Source organism: Abramis brama (assembly GCF_963993115.1).
Source record: "Abramis brama genome assembly, chromosome: 12".
In the NCBI taxonomy this organism is placed as follows: domain Eukaryota; kingdom Metazoa; phylum Chordata; class Actinopteri; order Cypriniformes; family Leuciscidae; genus Abramis; species Abramis brama.
Genome location: NC_139974.1, coordinates 10,415,215 through 10,429,993, shown reverse-complemented (window position 1 = coordinate 10,429,993; position 14,779 = coordinate 10,415,215). Strand labels below are relative to the sequence as shown.

Here is a 14,779-nt window from a genome sequence, read left to right as displayed (position 1 = left end):
TGTTTTATGATTTTACATTTGCCATTCTAATGTGTGTACTTAATGTAAAAAAACATGAATAATGATTTTTTTTAAACATTTACTGTATATAATTATAGAAATATAGTTAGAAAAATAAAGCTATTGATCTTCATTGGTCTTATGCGTCTTATGCGTTTGGTCTTATGCGTTTCATAATATAAAACACTTATCCATATGCATGTACACACAGTTTATGATTTATTGAGTTGTACTAAAACTGCACTCATATTAAAAATTTCAAAGCATTTATGGTCAAAAAGTTACCAAAAAATTTAATCCAAAACAACAACAAAAATGGTTCACTTAAAGGCTAAACCTATATTTTAAGCACAACCTTACACTTATGAATAAAAATGTTTGCCGTTTATGGTAAAAAAAAAAGAAGAAAATGCTGAATGGTATCGACAGGAGGACACTGACTAAATCTGAGAAATAACTGACATAAAGGAGAGATACAGGATAACAAGAGAATTTAGAATTCAATTCAGTAACACAGAGAGAGAGAGAGAGAGAGAGAGAGAGAGAGAGAGAGAGAGAGAGAGAGAGAGAGAGAGAGAGAGAAGTAACATCCCAAAGTAACATGACAAAAGTTCAAGTACTTTAAAACTTTTACTGTGTAGTGGAAGAATAAACTTTAAACAGGACAGTATATACATATATATTGTACAGTGTAATATGAAATTGTGTTCCAAATCAAGTCTTTAAGAGCAGAAAATCACTTGTTATCTGACAGGTAAATTCATACTTGTAAATCTGAATATACAGTAGAACATAAATGTCTCTGGAAAAATGACAAAAAAGTAGCTCAAGTTTTATTAGCTGTCTAAATGTATAAAAATTGAAGGCAATGCATACATGTATGTATGTATGTATGTATATATTTATATTTATTTGAAGCCATTACATCAAAAGATGTTTTCCTTTTTCTGTCTTGGCACAAAAGGTGTCATTCATATTGCAAGTTTAGTTCTGAAATTAAAACTTGCTTGAAAGCAAAAAAAAAAAAAGCTTTCTAAATAGCCTTCATTATTATTCATACAAGTGCATAACATTAAAGATAATAGGGCGAACACTTACGACAGTTTCATCTGAAATTTCATCTTGTCATTTTGAGGATTCAAAATAATTTTGAGCTTAAGTATCCATCACATATAAATAAAAATTCTTCATTGATACTTTTTCCATTACCATTTGGAATTTTGGTAATATGATTAGGAATGTTAAAATCCTTAATCCAAACCAAATTTTATCAAAATAAAATATAGAAACAAAATGTACTGTGTGTCACAAAACATGACACTCATGAACACAGAAGCAAGAACAAAAAACGAATTTCCTTCAGAATTAACCAGTTTCAGCAAGAACAATACTAAAGGAGCTTTTGGTTGACAAATCTTCACATTAACTGCTTTATTAGGCCCTCAAACCCCTCTAACCCATCAACCCCTATCAAAGACACCTGACATCACTTCCTGTTGAAAAGGCTAGCCGTCAACAACAGCTTTTTCAGACTGTTGAATTCATATCATTTGTATCCTTCATGTTTCAATATTTCATGTTTCTTTGTTATTTGTACATGTACAAGAAAACACAAATCAAGCGTGTGCAAAAGATATTTCCCCCCTCTCGCTCAGTCTTTAACAGTTGGTTGTCTGAAGTGGCGTTTCAGTGAGAATAGATGTGATGTTTTTCGAGTCAGAGTAACTGTCCTCTTCCTCAGAACTCAAGGTGCTTGCCAGAGTTGGACGCCGTGATTGCTGAACCTTCCTCCTAACAAACACACACACACACACTTTAGACACCAGAGAGACCAACATCTGCCATAGACCATCATTGTGAGCGCACCATCTAGTGGTGAGAATGTTAGTATAAATAACCAGTAAAAATGGCCACTAAACAAATTGGGGCCTGAGTTCATATGATATCAATGGTGGGATGTAACCTAAAAGTAACGAAACTACTGACTGCTGACACTACTACATTTTTAAGTAGTGTGGCAGTAGCTCAGATGTTTTCAAGACATTTTGAGCCCCTGCAAGACATTTTACATCAGAAATGTTGTTGAGCTGCTTTTTGTCACTTTGTTTCAACTAAAATAAATTATATACAATTAAAATGGATACATAATTGTATAAATTAAAACTAAGAAATTATAAAGTCATAAATAACTAATAAAAGGACATTTTAACTAACTAATAAATTACATGTAAATTTTTTTCACAATGTTTAAATACATTTTATTTAAAGAAATATATCTATATTTAGTGCTAGGTTTACGTTTATCTGTTCAAGGCCATCATGCTTGTATTATTTTATATACATAGGCACACATAAACATACATACATATACACATGTATGTACAGTGAGGAAAATAAGTATTTGAACACCCTGCTATTTTGCAAGTTCTCCCACTTAGAAATCATGGAGGGGTCTGAAATTGTCATCGTAGGTGCATGTCCACTGTGAGAGACATAATCTAAAAAAAAAAATCCAGAAATCACAATATATGATTTTTTAACTATTTATTTGTATGATACAGCTGCAAATAAGTATTTGAACACCTGAGAAAATCAATGTTAATATTTGGTACAGTAGCCTTTGTTTGCAATTACAGAGGTCAAACGTTTCCTGTAGTTTTTCACCAGGTTTGCACACACTGCAGGAGGGATTTTGGCCCACTCCTCCACACAGATCTTCTCTAGATCAGTCAGGTTTCTGGGCTGTCGCTGAGAAACACGGAGTTTGAGCTCCCTCCAAAGATTCTCTATTGGGTTTAGGTGTGGAGACTGGCTAGGCCACGCCAGAACCTTGATTCTTACAGAGCCACTCCTTGGTTATCCTGGCTGTGTGCTTCGGGTCATTGTCATGTTGGAAGACCCAGCCTCGACCCATCTTCAATGCTCTAACTGAGAGAAGGAGGTTGTTCTTCCAAAATCTCGCAATACATGGCCCCGGTCATCCTCTCCTTAATACAGTGCAGTCGCCCTGTCCCATGTGCAGAAAAACACCCCCAAAGCATGATGCTACCACCCCCATGCTTCACAGTAGGGATGGTACTCATCATTCTTCTTCCTTCAAACACGTTTAGTGGAATTATGACCAAAAAGTTCTATTTTGGTCTCATCTGACCACATGACTTTCTCCCATGACTCCTCTGGATCATCCAAATGGTCATTGGCAAACTTAAGACGGGCCTTGACATGTGCTGGTTTAAGCAGGGGAACCTTCCGTGCCATGCATGATTTCAAACCATGACGTCTTAGTGTATTACCAACAGTAACCTTGGAAACGGTGGTCCCAGCTCTTTTCAGGTCATTGACCAGCTCCTCCCGTGTAGTTCTGGGCTGATTTCTCACCTTTCTTAGGATCATTGAGACCCCACGAGGTGAGATCTTGCATGGAGCCCCAGTCCGAGGGAGATTGACAGTCATGTTTAGCTTCTTCCATTTTCTAATGATTGCTCCAACAGTGGACCTTTTTTCACCAAGCTGCTTGGCAATTTCCCCGTAGCCCTTTCCAGCCTTGTGGAGGTGTACAATTTTGTCTCTAGTGTCTTTGGACAGCTCTTTGGTCTTGGCCATGTTAGTAGTTGGATTCTTTCTGATTGTATGGGGTGGACAGGTGTCTTTATGCAGCTAACGACCTCAAACAGGTGCATCTAATTTAGGATAATAAATGGAGTGGAGGTGGACATTTTAAAGGCAGACTAACAGGTCTTTGAGGGTCAGAATTCTAGCTGATAGGCAGGTGTTCAAATACTTATTTGCAGCTGTATCATACAAATAAATAGTTAAAAAAAAATCATATATTGTGATTTCTGGATTTTTTTTTTTAGATTATGTCTCTCACAGTGGACATGCACCTATGATGACAATTTCAGACCCCTCCATGATTTCCAAGTGGGAGAACTTGCAAAATAGCAGGGTGTTCAAATACTTATTTTCCTCACTGTATATGTGTGTGTATATTTATATAAGCATATATGTATATTTATACATGTATATGTATATGTATATGTATATGTATATGTATACATATACGTATCTGACGGACACTCACTTGAGCTCGTTCTCCAGTGCGTTGACTTTAGCCTGCTGCGCCTCCTGCAGCTCCCGCTGCTCCTGAAGATCACGCAGAACCTTCCGTCTGACGCCCTCCAGACGCTCCACCTCCTCCTCGCTCTCGTCCACCTGACGCTTCAGAGCCTTCACGCGCAGAGACAGCTAGAGACACAAACACACAGCAGCTCTTTAGATGCACACACTCCTCCGCTGGTCTAGCTACATCTACACCTCATTTACAGAAATGATTTCCTAAAGTATATGAAAGCTACATGTGTGTGTGCTTGCCTGGTCTCTCTGTTCAGCGTGCTGATTTCGCTCCTGGTCCAGGGTGGCCGTCACGTCCTTAAGTTTCCTGTCCAATCTCCTCTGAGCAGCTAGAATGGTGTTTTTCTCTCTAAATGCACAAAAAGCAGGGATTTATTAATTCCCAGTTAGGTGGTGATTGATGACAGGACTGTGTGTTTGTGTTTGTGCTTGTCTAGTATCTCCACTCTATGCAGCGTGTGTACCTCTCTTCACTGCGCAAACGGTCCTCCAGCTCCTGAACCTTGTGTTCAAGCATCGTGACCCCAGCAGAGGGACGAACCTGAGTGCCCATATCAGCTATACGAGACTTTAACTCCTTCATCTGAGAGACCAAGAGAGGAAATAGACAAATAATAGAAGACTTTAAACACATAATAAAACTATAACGGTGACAAAAGAGTATTAAACATGCGTTAAACAAATTTATTTCTTTTTATGGATTCTGATCTAGCTGAACTAATCCTAATAACTGTCAAAGTAATTGAAATCTAAATAGATTAAACAAACAAATAAATAAATAAATTTTGAAAAATGCATAATTAATTAATCTAGAAACACTAGATTAAAAAATTAATCTGGATTCTGTGTGTACCTGTCTCTCCAGTGCGCTCTTATCCATCTCAAGATCATGTCGGGCTGAACGCTCCTGCATCAGTTCAGAACGGAGCTGATCCACCTACAAAAAAAAAAAAAAAATTCTGAATCAATATCGGTGCTTGCAAACACGACATAGACGCACATTAGTTGAAGGCTGGTTTTCATTTATGTACTGTACCTGCTCCCGACTGCGAGTGATGCGTTCGTTCAGTAGCTCCGCTCCGCACTTCTCCTCGTCTAACTCAATCTCTAATATCTTCACTTTGTCCTAAAACAAAAACACGCACTTTTATAAACATCCGTGTACATACATTCATGTACATCACTGAAACAACCCTATAAACATCTCCCTGTTTTTATTTCCTGTCCTTTTTGATCACATGAATATTCGATGAAGCCTCTGCAGAGTTTTTAAGAATAGGGACTGGGTGCTGTTCCACTCAAGAGTCCAGGTGCCAAACCTACACACTTACCTCTACCAGGCGGATCTCTCTGCTGCGGTCCGTCTGTGAGCTTCTCTCTGTCTCCAGCTCGTCCTCCAGGTGTTTCAGACGACTGCTCAGTAGATCTTTATCCAGCTGAGCGCTGTCCCTCTCCTCTGAGCACGCTAGCAGATCTTTCTTTAGACGAGACACCTTAGAAACATACAAACAAAGTTCATCTGGTGTGATCTGGGTTCTGAACTGAAACGTTGTAGGTTCAAATCAGAGCCGGATCAAAGAGTTAATAACAATAGATGTGAATGGAGCCTGTGCACTGTTGTACTTTGACACTGTGTGTCTAGTGAAAGGTGGTCTGTCTCACCTCCTCCTGGGTGGTCTTGAGGAGGGCCTGCGCTCTCTGTAACTCAATCAGCCGGTCTTTACTGACTCTCTGAGCGTCCTGCAGCTCTCGACGAGAACGATCCCTGAATTCATCCATCTGAGACTGAAGAACCGTCACTGATTGACGTGACTCTCCCATCATATTCTCCATCTGATAGAGAGGCACGAAAGAAAATTAGAAAACATCAAATAAATAAACTCAGCAAAAAATATTGGTATGGGGAAACAGTTGAAAGTGAGATTTCTTTTTCTTTTTTTGTCAAGTTTATACAGGTATATATATATAAATATAAAAAAATAAATATGTAATTGTAATTGCATTAAATTGTTCAAAAGTCACAGTAAAGACATATATAATGACATATATATATATATATATATAAAGACAAGTGTAATGTTACGAAAGATTTCGATTTCAAATCGAATCGTAAAAAATACTTCATAATATTATTGCTTTTACTGTATTTTTGATCAAATAAACGCAGCCTTGGTGAGCACGTCTTTCAAAAACACAAAATTACAGACCCCAAACCTTTTTTAAATTAAAAAAAAAACACACACACACACCTCCTTGTTAATCTTCTCCAGAGATCGGTCCAGCAGTCTCTTCTGCTCCTCTATGTCGCTCTTGCCGCGTCTCAGAGCTTCCCTCTCTCTCTCCCTCTCCTCCAACCGTCTGTTGAGCTCGTCTTTCTCCTGACCCATCCGAGACACTGTGCGACGGGACTCCTCCAGCTGGTTCCTCAGGCTCCGGTTCTCCTCCTCCAGAACATCTGAGGAGCTGCTGTCAGGAACAGTGGACTGCAGGCGCGTCTGGAGACCAGGAGGAAAAGAAAGTTTAAAGAAAATCAATTAACTGTACATAGAAATACTGAACTAAAGCAAAATGCTAATAACTTTTAGGGCATTTTTAGGGAGGTTTTACCATGCGGGCAATTCTCTCTCTCAAGCGAGCATTGTCCTCTTGAAGTTCTAGGTTGCTTCCAGTATCCTGAGATTGCTCTGACATGGATGGCTACAGGAACAGGAAGTAAACAGATAAAGAGAACAAAAATTACATTTGCAAGTACTTTGACACTCAAACAGTGGAGTTGTAGCTGAGACTGGAAGAGTTTGGTTTGTGTTGTCGACATGTTGTTTTCAGCGCTCCCAAAGCAAATCCATGCATGCTCTTCAAATGGATGAAGACTCAGGCTCAAATTGATAAGGAAAAAAATGACACCCTGTATACCAAGGGCTGAGAAAGAGCTATCTGACCAATCAGAGCAGAGAAAGCTCGCAGTAAGGAGGGGTTTAGAGGGACTGAATCATCAAACAAACCGTTTTCAAACTCTTTGAGAAATTAGGCAATGTGCATTGTATATTATGAGAAAACTAAAGTGTTTTTTGACCTTTGATGCATGTATATCTATTGTAGGAGACCTCCAAAACAAAATCAGAAACCTTTAAAATAGCATAACAGGGGCTCTTTAAAATTCAGCTAGGTAGAGCAAGATTCTAGACCAATGAGCGAAGCTTCCTAACACGATGCAAACAAAATTAACCGGCTGGTTAAAGCAAAAACAAATGTGTGGGGTTTTTGCCTTTTATTGGGACAGGTTAGTAGAGAGTTGACAGGAAGTGAGGTGGGAGAGAGACGGGTACGGGATCGGGAAAGGTCCATGAGCCGGGACTCGAACTCGGGCCGCCCGAGCGTAACGGCACTACATGTCGGCATGCTGACCACGAGGCTATCGGCGCCGACAAGAAATGTGATTTTAATGCACCCTGTGAGAATTACCTGTTGTGTTTTCTCCAGTGCTTTTGCAAGTTCCTCTTTGTCTTTCTTCAATTGGTCTTTTAACCTGTCAATCTCTACCTTCAGCTCCTTCTCTTGCTTCTCATTGGCTCTTGTTGCCGATTTAAGCTCTTCTTCCTTTTTTGCTGCCTCTGCTTTCTGTTTTTCCACTTCTGAAAGAGCTTTCTTTAAATCATCTCGGCACCGCTGTAACTCCTGAAGATGCAAATTACTGTTATTCCAGACTCTAAAACAAATCTATGCATCAAAATACAGCCTACACAGTGCATGGATAGGTGTCAAACAAATCTTTTTGAACTGAAGAACAGAGAAAATAGATTGTGGCACTTCTTTGTGTATCTTGCCTTCATTAAAGGGTTTGAATCAGTTTCATCAGTTTGCTTCTTAACTGCGAGCAGCTTCTCTTCCAGTTGCTTCTTCTCCTGCTGAGCCTGCATCAGCCTGTCCAATGAGACAAACACAAATTAAAATACACTAACAAACAATACTACATTCAGCAATGTTAGTGCAGATAGCCACTAAAATTATTCATCCTGTAGAAGAATCAACATTATATAGAAGAATCTGTATTATTTCAGAATCTCAAACAGAACTGAAATGATTCATGACAATTGAAAAAAAGACAAGAGCGTCCAAAAGAACTTTTGACATATTAGTAGAATTCAAGTATTATCTGATTAGATTTGATGTACCAACTCAGATTGTGAGATTGAAGGATTTTGATTAGTCTTTAATCATAGCTGACTTTTATTAGACTTAATAACCTGAAAATCGAAACCAGGTTAATAGACTCTAGTTTAGTGTGTCAGTATTACTAGTACAGCTTGTGAAAGATGACCGATTTAAACTAAAACACTTCATCAATCATAGTTAATTTGATTAGATGATTCATTTCTGCCTGTGGTGTCAGCAGTTGTGCGCCTACAGGACTTTGTCTCACTTTTGAAATGCGCTGCACTGCCCTCGTCTGGCAAACCAAGAGTGAACACATACAACAGAAAGACAACAATGAACATTCAATGAGCATATCTGACATGAACATGTCATGAAACTTACAAAACACACAAAAAATTAACTGCAGACAAACTAAGACAACATATAAAACACTATAAATACTATGAAACCTGTGGGAAAATATTGTGATATATATATAGTTTAGGTCAAATACAATTTTTTATACACTACCATTTTAAAATGTGGGGTCAATAAGAATTTAAGAAATTAATACTTTTTGTAGCAAGGTAGCGTTAAATTGATCAGAAGTGATTTCAAACAAAATGTATATATGTATATGTATATATTAGTAATATAATATATATTAAAGGGATACTCCACTTTTTTTGGAAATAGGCTCATTTTACAACTCCCCCAGAGTTAAACAGTTGAGTTTTATCATTTTGGAATCCATTCAGCCGATCTCCGGGTCTGGTGTACCACTTTTAGCATAGCTTAGCATAATGAATTGAACCGGACAAGACCATTAGCATCTCTCTCAAAAAAATGAACAGAGTCCAGCAGGCGTAATGATATGACGCAGCGCCTGATAATAGTCCCCAGCTCGGTAGCCTATTATCAGGCGGCAGGCGCTGCGTCATATCATTACGCCTGCTGGACTCATGGTACGGCAGAAAAGTTTCTTGATTATTACGCAGGAATGAGAGTAATAGTTCCTAGCCATATCAGCCTAGAAAATCGCAATTTTACATTTTCCGTCGGTCTTAGTACACGATGTAACTACAGAAGAGTCAAGTCAAAATATCGAAACTCTTTGTTAATTTTTTTGAGAGAGATGCTAATGGTCTTGTCCGGTTCAATTCATTATGCTAAGCTATGCTAAAAGTGGTACCGCCAGACCCGGAGATCGGCTGAATGGATTCCAAAATAATTAAAAAAAAAAAATCAACTGTTTAACTCTGGGGGAGTTGTAAAATGAGCCTATTTCCAAAAAAAGTGGAGTATCCATTTAATATATTTTTTTTAATCAAAAATATGTAAAAAGTGATGCGAGTGTGAATTGGATGTGAGGATAATAGCATGATCTATGTGTTAAATAACTCGTCAGGCAAATGATATCTGGACTTTTTAGCCCACAGGATCAGAAGACAAAATTTTAGCCAAACATTCTTCATACAGAAGTCCTCGAGAATACACTGAATGTTAAAAAGGGGTGTTGGTCACAAGGTTGTTTGTATACGATTACAGATGAATCACTTGACTCCTTAGACAAATACGGACTTGAACCTTGGAGTGACACCTTAAGATCTTACAAGAAATTATAATACACAACTATACAACCTTAATCATTTAAAACATTATGGACATGTTATGTCCCCTTAAAATATGCAAATTTTAACTGTGTTGTTGGTCATTATTGGTGGGCTTCACTGCAACCACATTGCATCTGCATTAACTTAAACATTTCTTAAATTTTGATGTTGGACCCACCCACATCGCATCACCAATAGTCCCTGTCGCTCATTTTGTCGTGATTCACCAAAACTTTGGCATCACCAATATTAACATTCTTCAAATGTTGACGCTTGATGTGTCAGAGCTTACTCTCGGTTGGCAGAGCTGTACTGCTCCTTCCATCGGTCGCTCTGCTCTTTGTATCCCTCCAGCTCCTCCTCCAGAGCCAAGATGGAGGCGTTCACCTTCTGACGCTCCTTCTCGATTTCCATCTGAGACTGTAAATAAGGCCAAAAGACACACAAAATCAGGTGGTAACAGTGAACACTTCAGTTCTATACTTTGCACCCATCCGGATTAATGAAACTGTTTAGACAACCAAACAGATCACAAAGCCGAATGCATCCGGCCTAGTTCAACAACTCCTAATCATGCAAGACAAGACAAGCAATAAAACATCTCTCTTCCATGTTAATCCCCTTGAGGCAGGGACTAGAAATGTGAGAAACAGGCATTCATCACCCTGGAGGGATTTGTCTTGAAGTGTACGTTCACCTGTGAGACGGTCTCCATGCTGTGACGCAGGGCGTCCATGTCTTGACTGTACTCCTCTCTCAGGGACTCCATCTCTTTATCATGGGACTCCACCTCATCCTTCAGGGCCCCTTTCAGAGCGGTGAGCTCTCGCTCCCTCTGTCTCAGCGTGTCCTCCAGTTTCTGCCTCAGCATCAGAGACTCCGACAGATCTGCCTGCACCGTCATCAAGTCCTAAAGAGAAAAGGAAACTGGAATGATTAACAAAAATTAAATTCGATTTCAATTCCACATTCACAAAGCATGGATGGACGGATGGACGGATGGCTGGATGGATGATGGATGGATTTTGTGTTATTTCATAGTTTTGATTACTTTATTTTTCAATCATTTAGAATACCAGTAATCATAATAAAGAATGAGTAGGTGTGTCCAAACGTTTGTCTAATTCTGTATGTGTGGATATTGTATATCTAACATTGTGTATCTTTTTTAAATTTGATTATCTGGAGTTCGCATTAATTTACACTTTAAACAATGAATAATACATCAATTCACACATCTTGCTGCAATGTTATTTTAACCTCGGGATATAATCAGCATATAAAAGGCTGATTAAGGGTCATTACTGCTAGACACCACAATCATGCTTACTAGCTGCATTGTGTCAGACTGAGGCGAGGTTTCCGGCATTCGTCTGAGTTCCTCCTGGAGCTGAGCTAGCTGATCCTCCTGCTGCCGTAAGCGAGACTCCACCAACTCCCGATCCATCCGCAGCTCCACCATTCTGAAGACATCAAGAACACATCACACAAATCCAATCAAAAGTCTATACCTGACAGGGTTATACTTTCTATTGGAAATTTGCTTCATGTTTTGATGTTAATAAGGCACACAGAGACTTACTGATCCTGGTTTTCCTGCAGTTCTCTCTTGGTCTTGTCCAGTATTTGCTGTAATTGTGCGTTCTTTTTGAATTCCTGCTCCAGTTCAGTCTTCATATTGCTGTCATTCACTAAGATCTGAGGACCCTGTGGAAAACCAAATCTAAATAAGCTTCAACAATTAATGGAGCGGCCTAGGTTCAAAACCAATATATCTCTATTCACAGCAAGCTGCTCATTACCACAGAAACACTGATGCATTTACAATGGAAGTCTATGGACTAAAACATTCCAGTAGGTTTAAAAACAGAATTATACATTTTCAACAAAGCACTTATCGTAATTTTCCCACACAAAAATGTGTTTTATAAGCTGTAAAGTTCATTCTTAAACCAGTGGGATTACTGTTCAAGGTGGCTGAACAGGCTAACATTACTGACATAAATTCTGTGACAAGATTTTTCGCTATTTAAAAACTCTTTCCTGGTACCTTGCGTGCCGTATATGAAAGTTACAGGGTTTACTGGCTGAATGTTATGACAGGAATTAACAGATTTAATCATTTTTCACAGACAAGATTAGAAAGTGATTTTATCACAGTCACATCTTAACCTGTATACTTTAGGTCTCAACACTTACAAAGCAGAACACATGTAGCTTTGTTCATACAAGTTGCAGCCCAAAGCAAACATGCACATTTCTACAAGGAGGATGATAGGTGTGATCTCGGGGCTATGCATTCATCCTGGCCTTGAATTTCCCCTCAGGAATCAATATATCCTGTCTTATCTAATGTATCAACACTTCACTAGTTATTCATACTGCCAATCACCTCATTAGTTAGTAATAACTCACAAAAATGCTGTGGGGAGATTCTGACTGACTCTTGATACAGATACGTTTTAAATTAATCATCTTACAAAAGCACATTGCTGATCTTAATGAGGAAACATAAAACACAAATAATTTGATCTGAAACATCTTTAAAACACACGCACACACAGCCTGTAGCCAAGCTGTCTGCTCCTCAAATAACTCAGTCCTCTAGGATATCCCATCTGACCATTCAACTGCTGTTGCCATCATTATAATGACCACACATGGGTACTATGAGGTCATTTGAACTGACCTCTTGTGTTGCAGGGTCTAAAGTTACTTCTTGAATAAATAGAACACATTAAAGTACAATTAAAGGGTGCGTCTCAATCAGCTCCCTAGCTTCTAAAGTCATGAATCAGTACATAGTGTTCATAAATTCAGGCACTGGTAAGGACAGCAAGAACCCTGGCTCACTACACACTGGGACACTCATGACTCTATTTCCGGCGTCCTCATTGTACAACAAAATCACTACTGGTATTTATGAACAACAGCAAAACTGATATCTTTCTGATGTTTTTTTAATGTTAAAGTACATTATGATAAATACTTTGCTTGTTACATACACATGCAACAGTAAATTTTAAATGTTAGTTAGATTATGTTCATTACCTGTCTAGCGATGTATGTTTATGCTGAAATATAATTAAATAATGGTTTGTATTTTAAAACATCTATCGTGTGTCATTATGTCTCATGTGATTTATGCTTCGCACTTCAGAACTTCCGTTAAGGGAACATAGTGAGCATCAATGCTCCCTGGTTTTCACAGTGCATTATGGGACTTTTTAGGGAGCGATTGTGACAGTGCACTGGTAGGATTTTGCCACTGAGACAGCCCTTAAAATGTCCGACTCCCTGATCAGTGCCCTTACTGAACTAGGGAGCTGATTGAGACGCACCCAAAGTCATGTTGTTAAAAGTAAACTTCTGGCACAAGTGTAAATCAAAACATTTCAGCCATGTAGATAATTATTAGAAAGAATTCTCTTAAAGGGACAGTTCACACAAAAATGAAAATTAAGTCATCATTTACTCACCCTGGTGTTGTTCTAACGCACTATTCCATTTTTCTTTTCAAACAGAGAATTTTTCAAATGTCCCGCTTGCGCTCGTCCATATAATAGCAGTGAATAGCGATCAGCATCAAACTTTTTTAAAAAGATGCAAAAGTATCACAGAATGATCCCATGCGACAAGTGTGATATATTTAAAGTGGGTTTGGTAAAAAAAACAAAAAAAAACTAAATTTAATGTACTATTTAGAAAAAATCCTGACCTTTGGTCTTCTGTACACGGCTGCACGTTCATTCCAACTCGCACAGAAAACGCACATAAGTTGTGAGAAATCAAGATAAAATAAAAAGTGACATGAAATACAATGCCTTAAAATCCCCCCAAAAAAGTGTCTGTGTACTTCTTCACTGAGTTGAATATCTCTGGACCGGAACTTAGTTGGTATTCTTGTTGCGACGAACACAACAGATACATTCACATCAGAGAAGAAAGTATATGGAATGTAATTTGTGTCACATTTTTATTTATCTTGTGTGTTTATTCTGGGCGAGTTGGAATGAACTGTGCCGCTAATAGAGTCTCATGAACAGCTGAGCATGGAAGACCAACGGCCAAGGTCAGGATTTTCATTAAATAAAACATTCAATTTTAGTTTGTTTTTCACCAAACCCTATTGTATACACCAGAACACTTGAAATAAATGACACCTGTCACATAGGACCATTCTGAGATACTGCATCTTTTCTTGATACTGATCGCTATTCACTGCCACTATATGGACGAGAGCGAGCAGAATTTGTTTTTTTAATTCTCCTTTTGTGGTCCAAAAAAGAAAGAAGGGCATATGGTATTAGAACAACATCAGGGTGAGTAAATGATGATTTAATTTTAATTTTTGGGTGAACTAACTCTTTGATCCCAGCAGCTGCTATATAACCTAACGGCATCACATAAGCCAAAAGGATCATCTTACACTTCCGTTTAAAAGCTTTGGGTCGGTAAGATTTTTTAATGTTTCGGAGTCTATTCTGCTCTCTCAGGCTGCATTTAATTGATCAAAAATACAAGAAAACATTCTCAATTATAATTTAAAAATTTAAAATAATTGCTTTTTATTCTAATATATTTTTAAAAGATAATTTATTCCTGTGATGCAAAGCTGAATTTGTGTCACATGATGTGTCACATGATCCTTCAGAAATCATTCTGATTTGCTGCTCAAGAAACGTTATTATTATTATCAATGTTGAAAACTGCTTAACGTGGAAACCGTGATACATTTTTATTGTTATTTTAAGTTCAAAAGGTTGAAATAAAAATCTTTTGTAACATTATAAATGTCTTTACTGTCACTTTTCAGTCAATTTAATGAATCCTTTTTGAGTAGAAGTACTAATTTCTTCAAAAAAACATCAAACACATCTTACTGACCCCAAACTTCTGAA

At 38.1% G+C, this 14,779-nt stretch overlaps 1 protein-coding gene across 2 annotated transcripts in view; it reads right to left on the bottom strand.

The window, feature by feature from the left end:
• Positions 1-198: 198 nt before the first annotated feature.
• Positions 199-14,779, bottom strand: part of cgnb (cingulin b) — a 25,551-nt gene continuing 10,970 nt past the window's right edge. The window contains exons 5-21 of one of the 2 annotated variants that reach the window (XM_084131185.1): positions 11,461-11,585; positions 11,209-11,341; positions 10,576-10,788; positions 10,171-10,298; positions 8,552-8,578; positions 7,956-8,052; positions 7,594-7,806; positions 6,739-6,828; positions 6,381-6,626; positions 5,794-5,964; positions 5,463-5,624; positions 5,168-5,257; positions 4,985-5,068; positions 4,596-4,714; positions 4,372-4,480; positions 4,082-4,245; positions 199-1,791 (exon numbers count right to left, since the gene is read on the bottom strand). In XM_084131185.1, coding sequence (XP_083987311.1) covers positions 1,659-1,791; positions 4,082-4,245; positions 4,372-4,480; positions 4,596-4,714; positions 4,985-5,068; positions 5,168-5,257; positions 5,463-5,624; positions 5,794-5,964; positions 6,381-6,626; positions 6,739-6,828; positions 7,594-7,806; positions 7,956-8,052; positions 8,552-8,578; positions 10,171-10,298; positions 10,576-10,788; positions 11,209-11,341; positions 11,461-11,585 — 2,304 coding nt within the window. In that variant the 3' untranslated portion in view covers positions 199-1,658. The remainder of the gene's footprint in view (positions 1,792-4,081; positions 4,246-4,371; positions 4,481-4,595; positions 4,715-4,984; positions 5,069-5,167; positions 5,258-5,462; positions 5,625-5,793; positions 5,965-6,380; positions 6,627-6,738; positions 6,829-7,593; positions 7,807-7,955; positions 8,053-8,551; positions 8,579-10,170; positions 10,299-10,575; positions 10,789-11,208; positions 11,342-11,460; positions 11,586-14,779) is intronic. The other variant, XM_084131186.1, reaches the window with a different exon arrangement.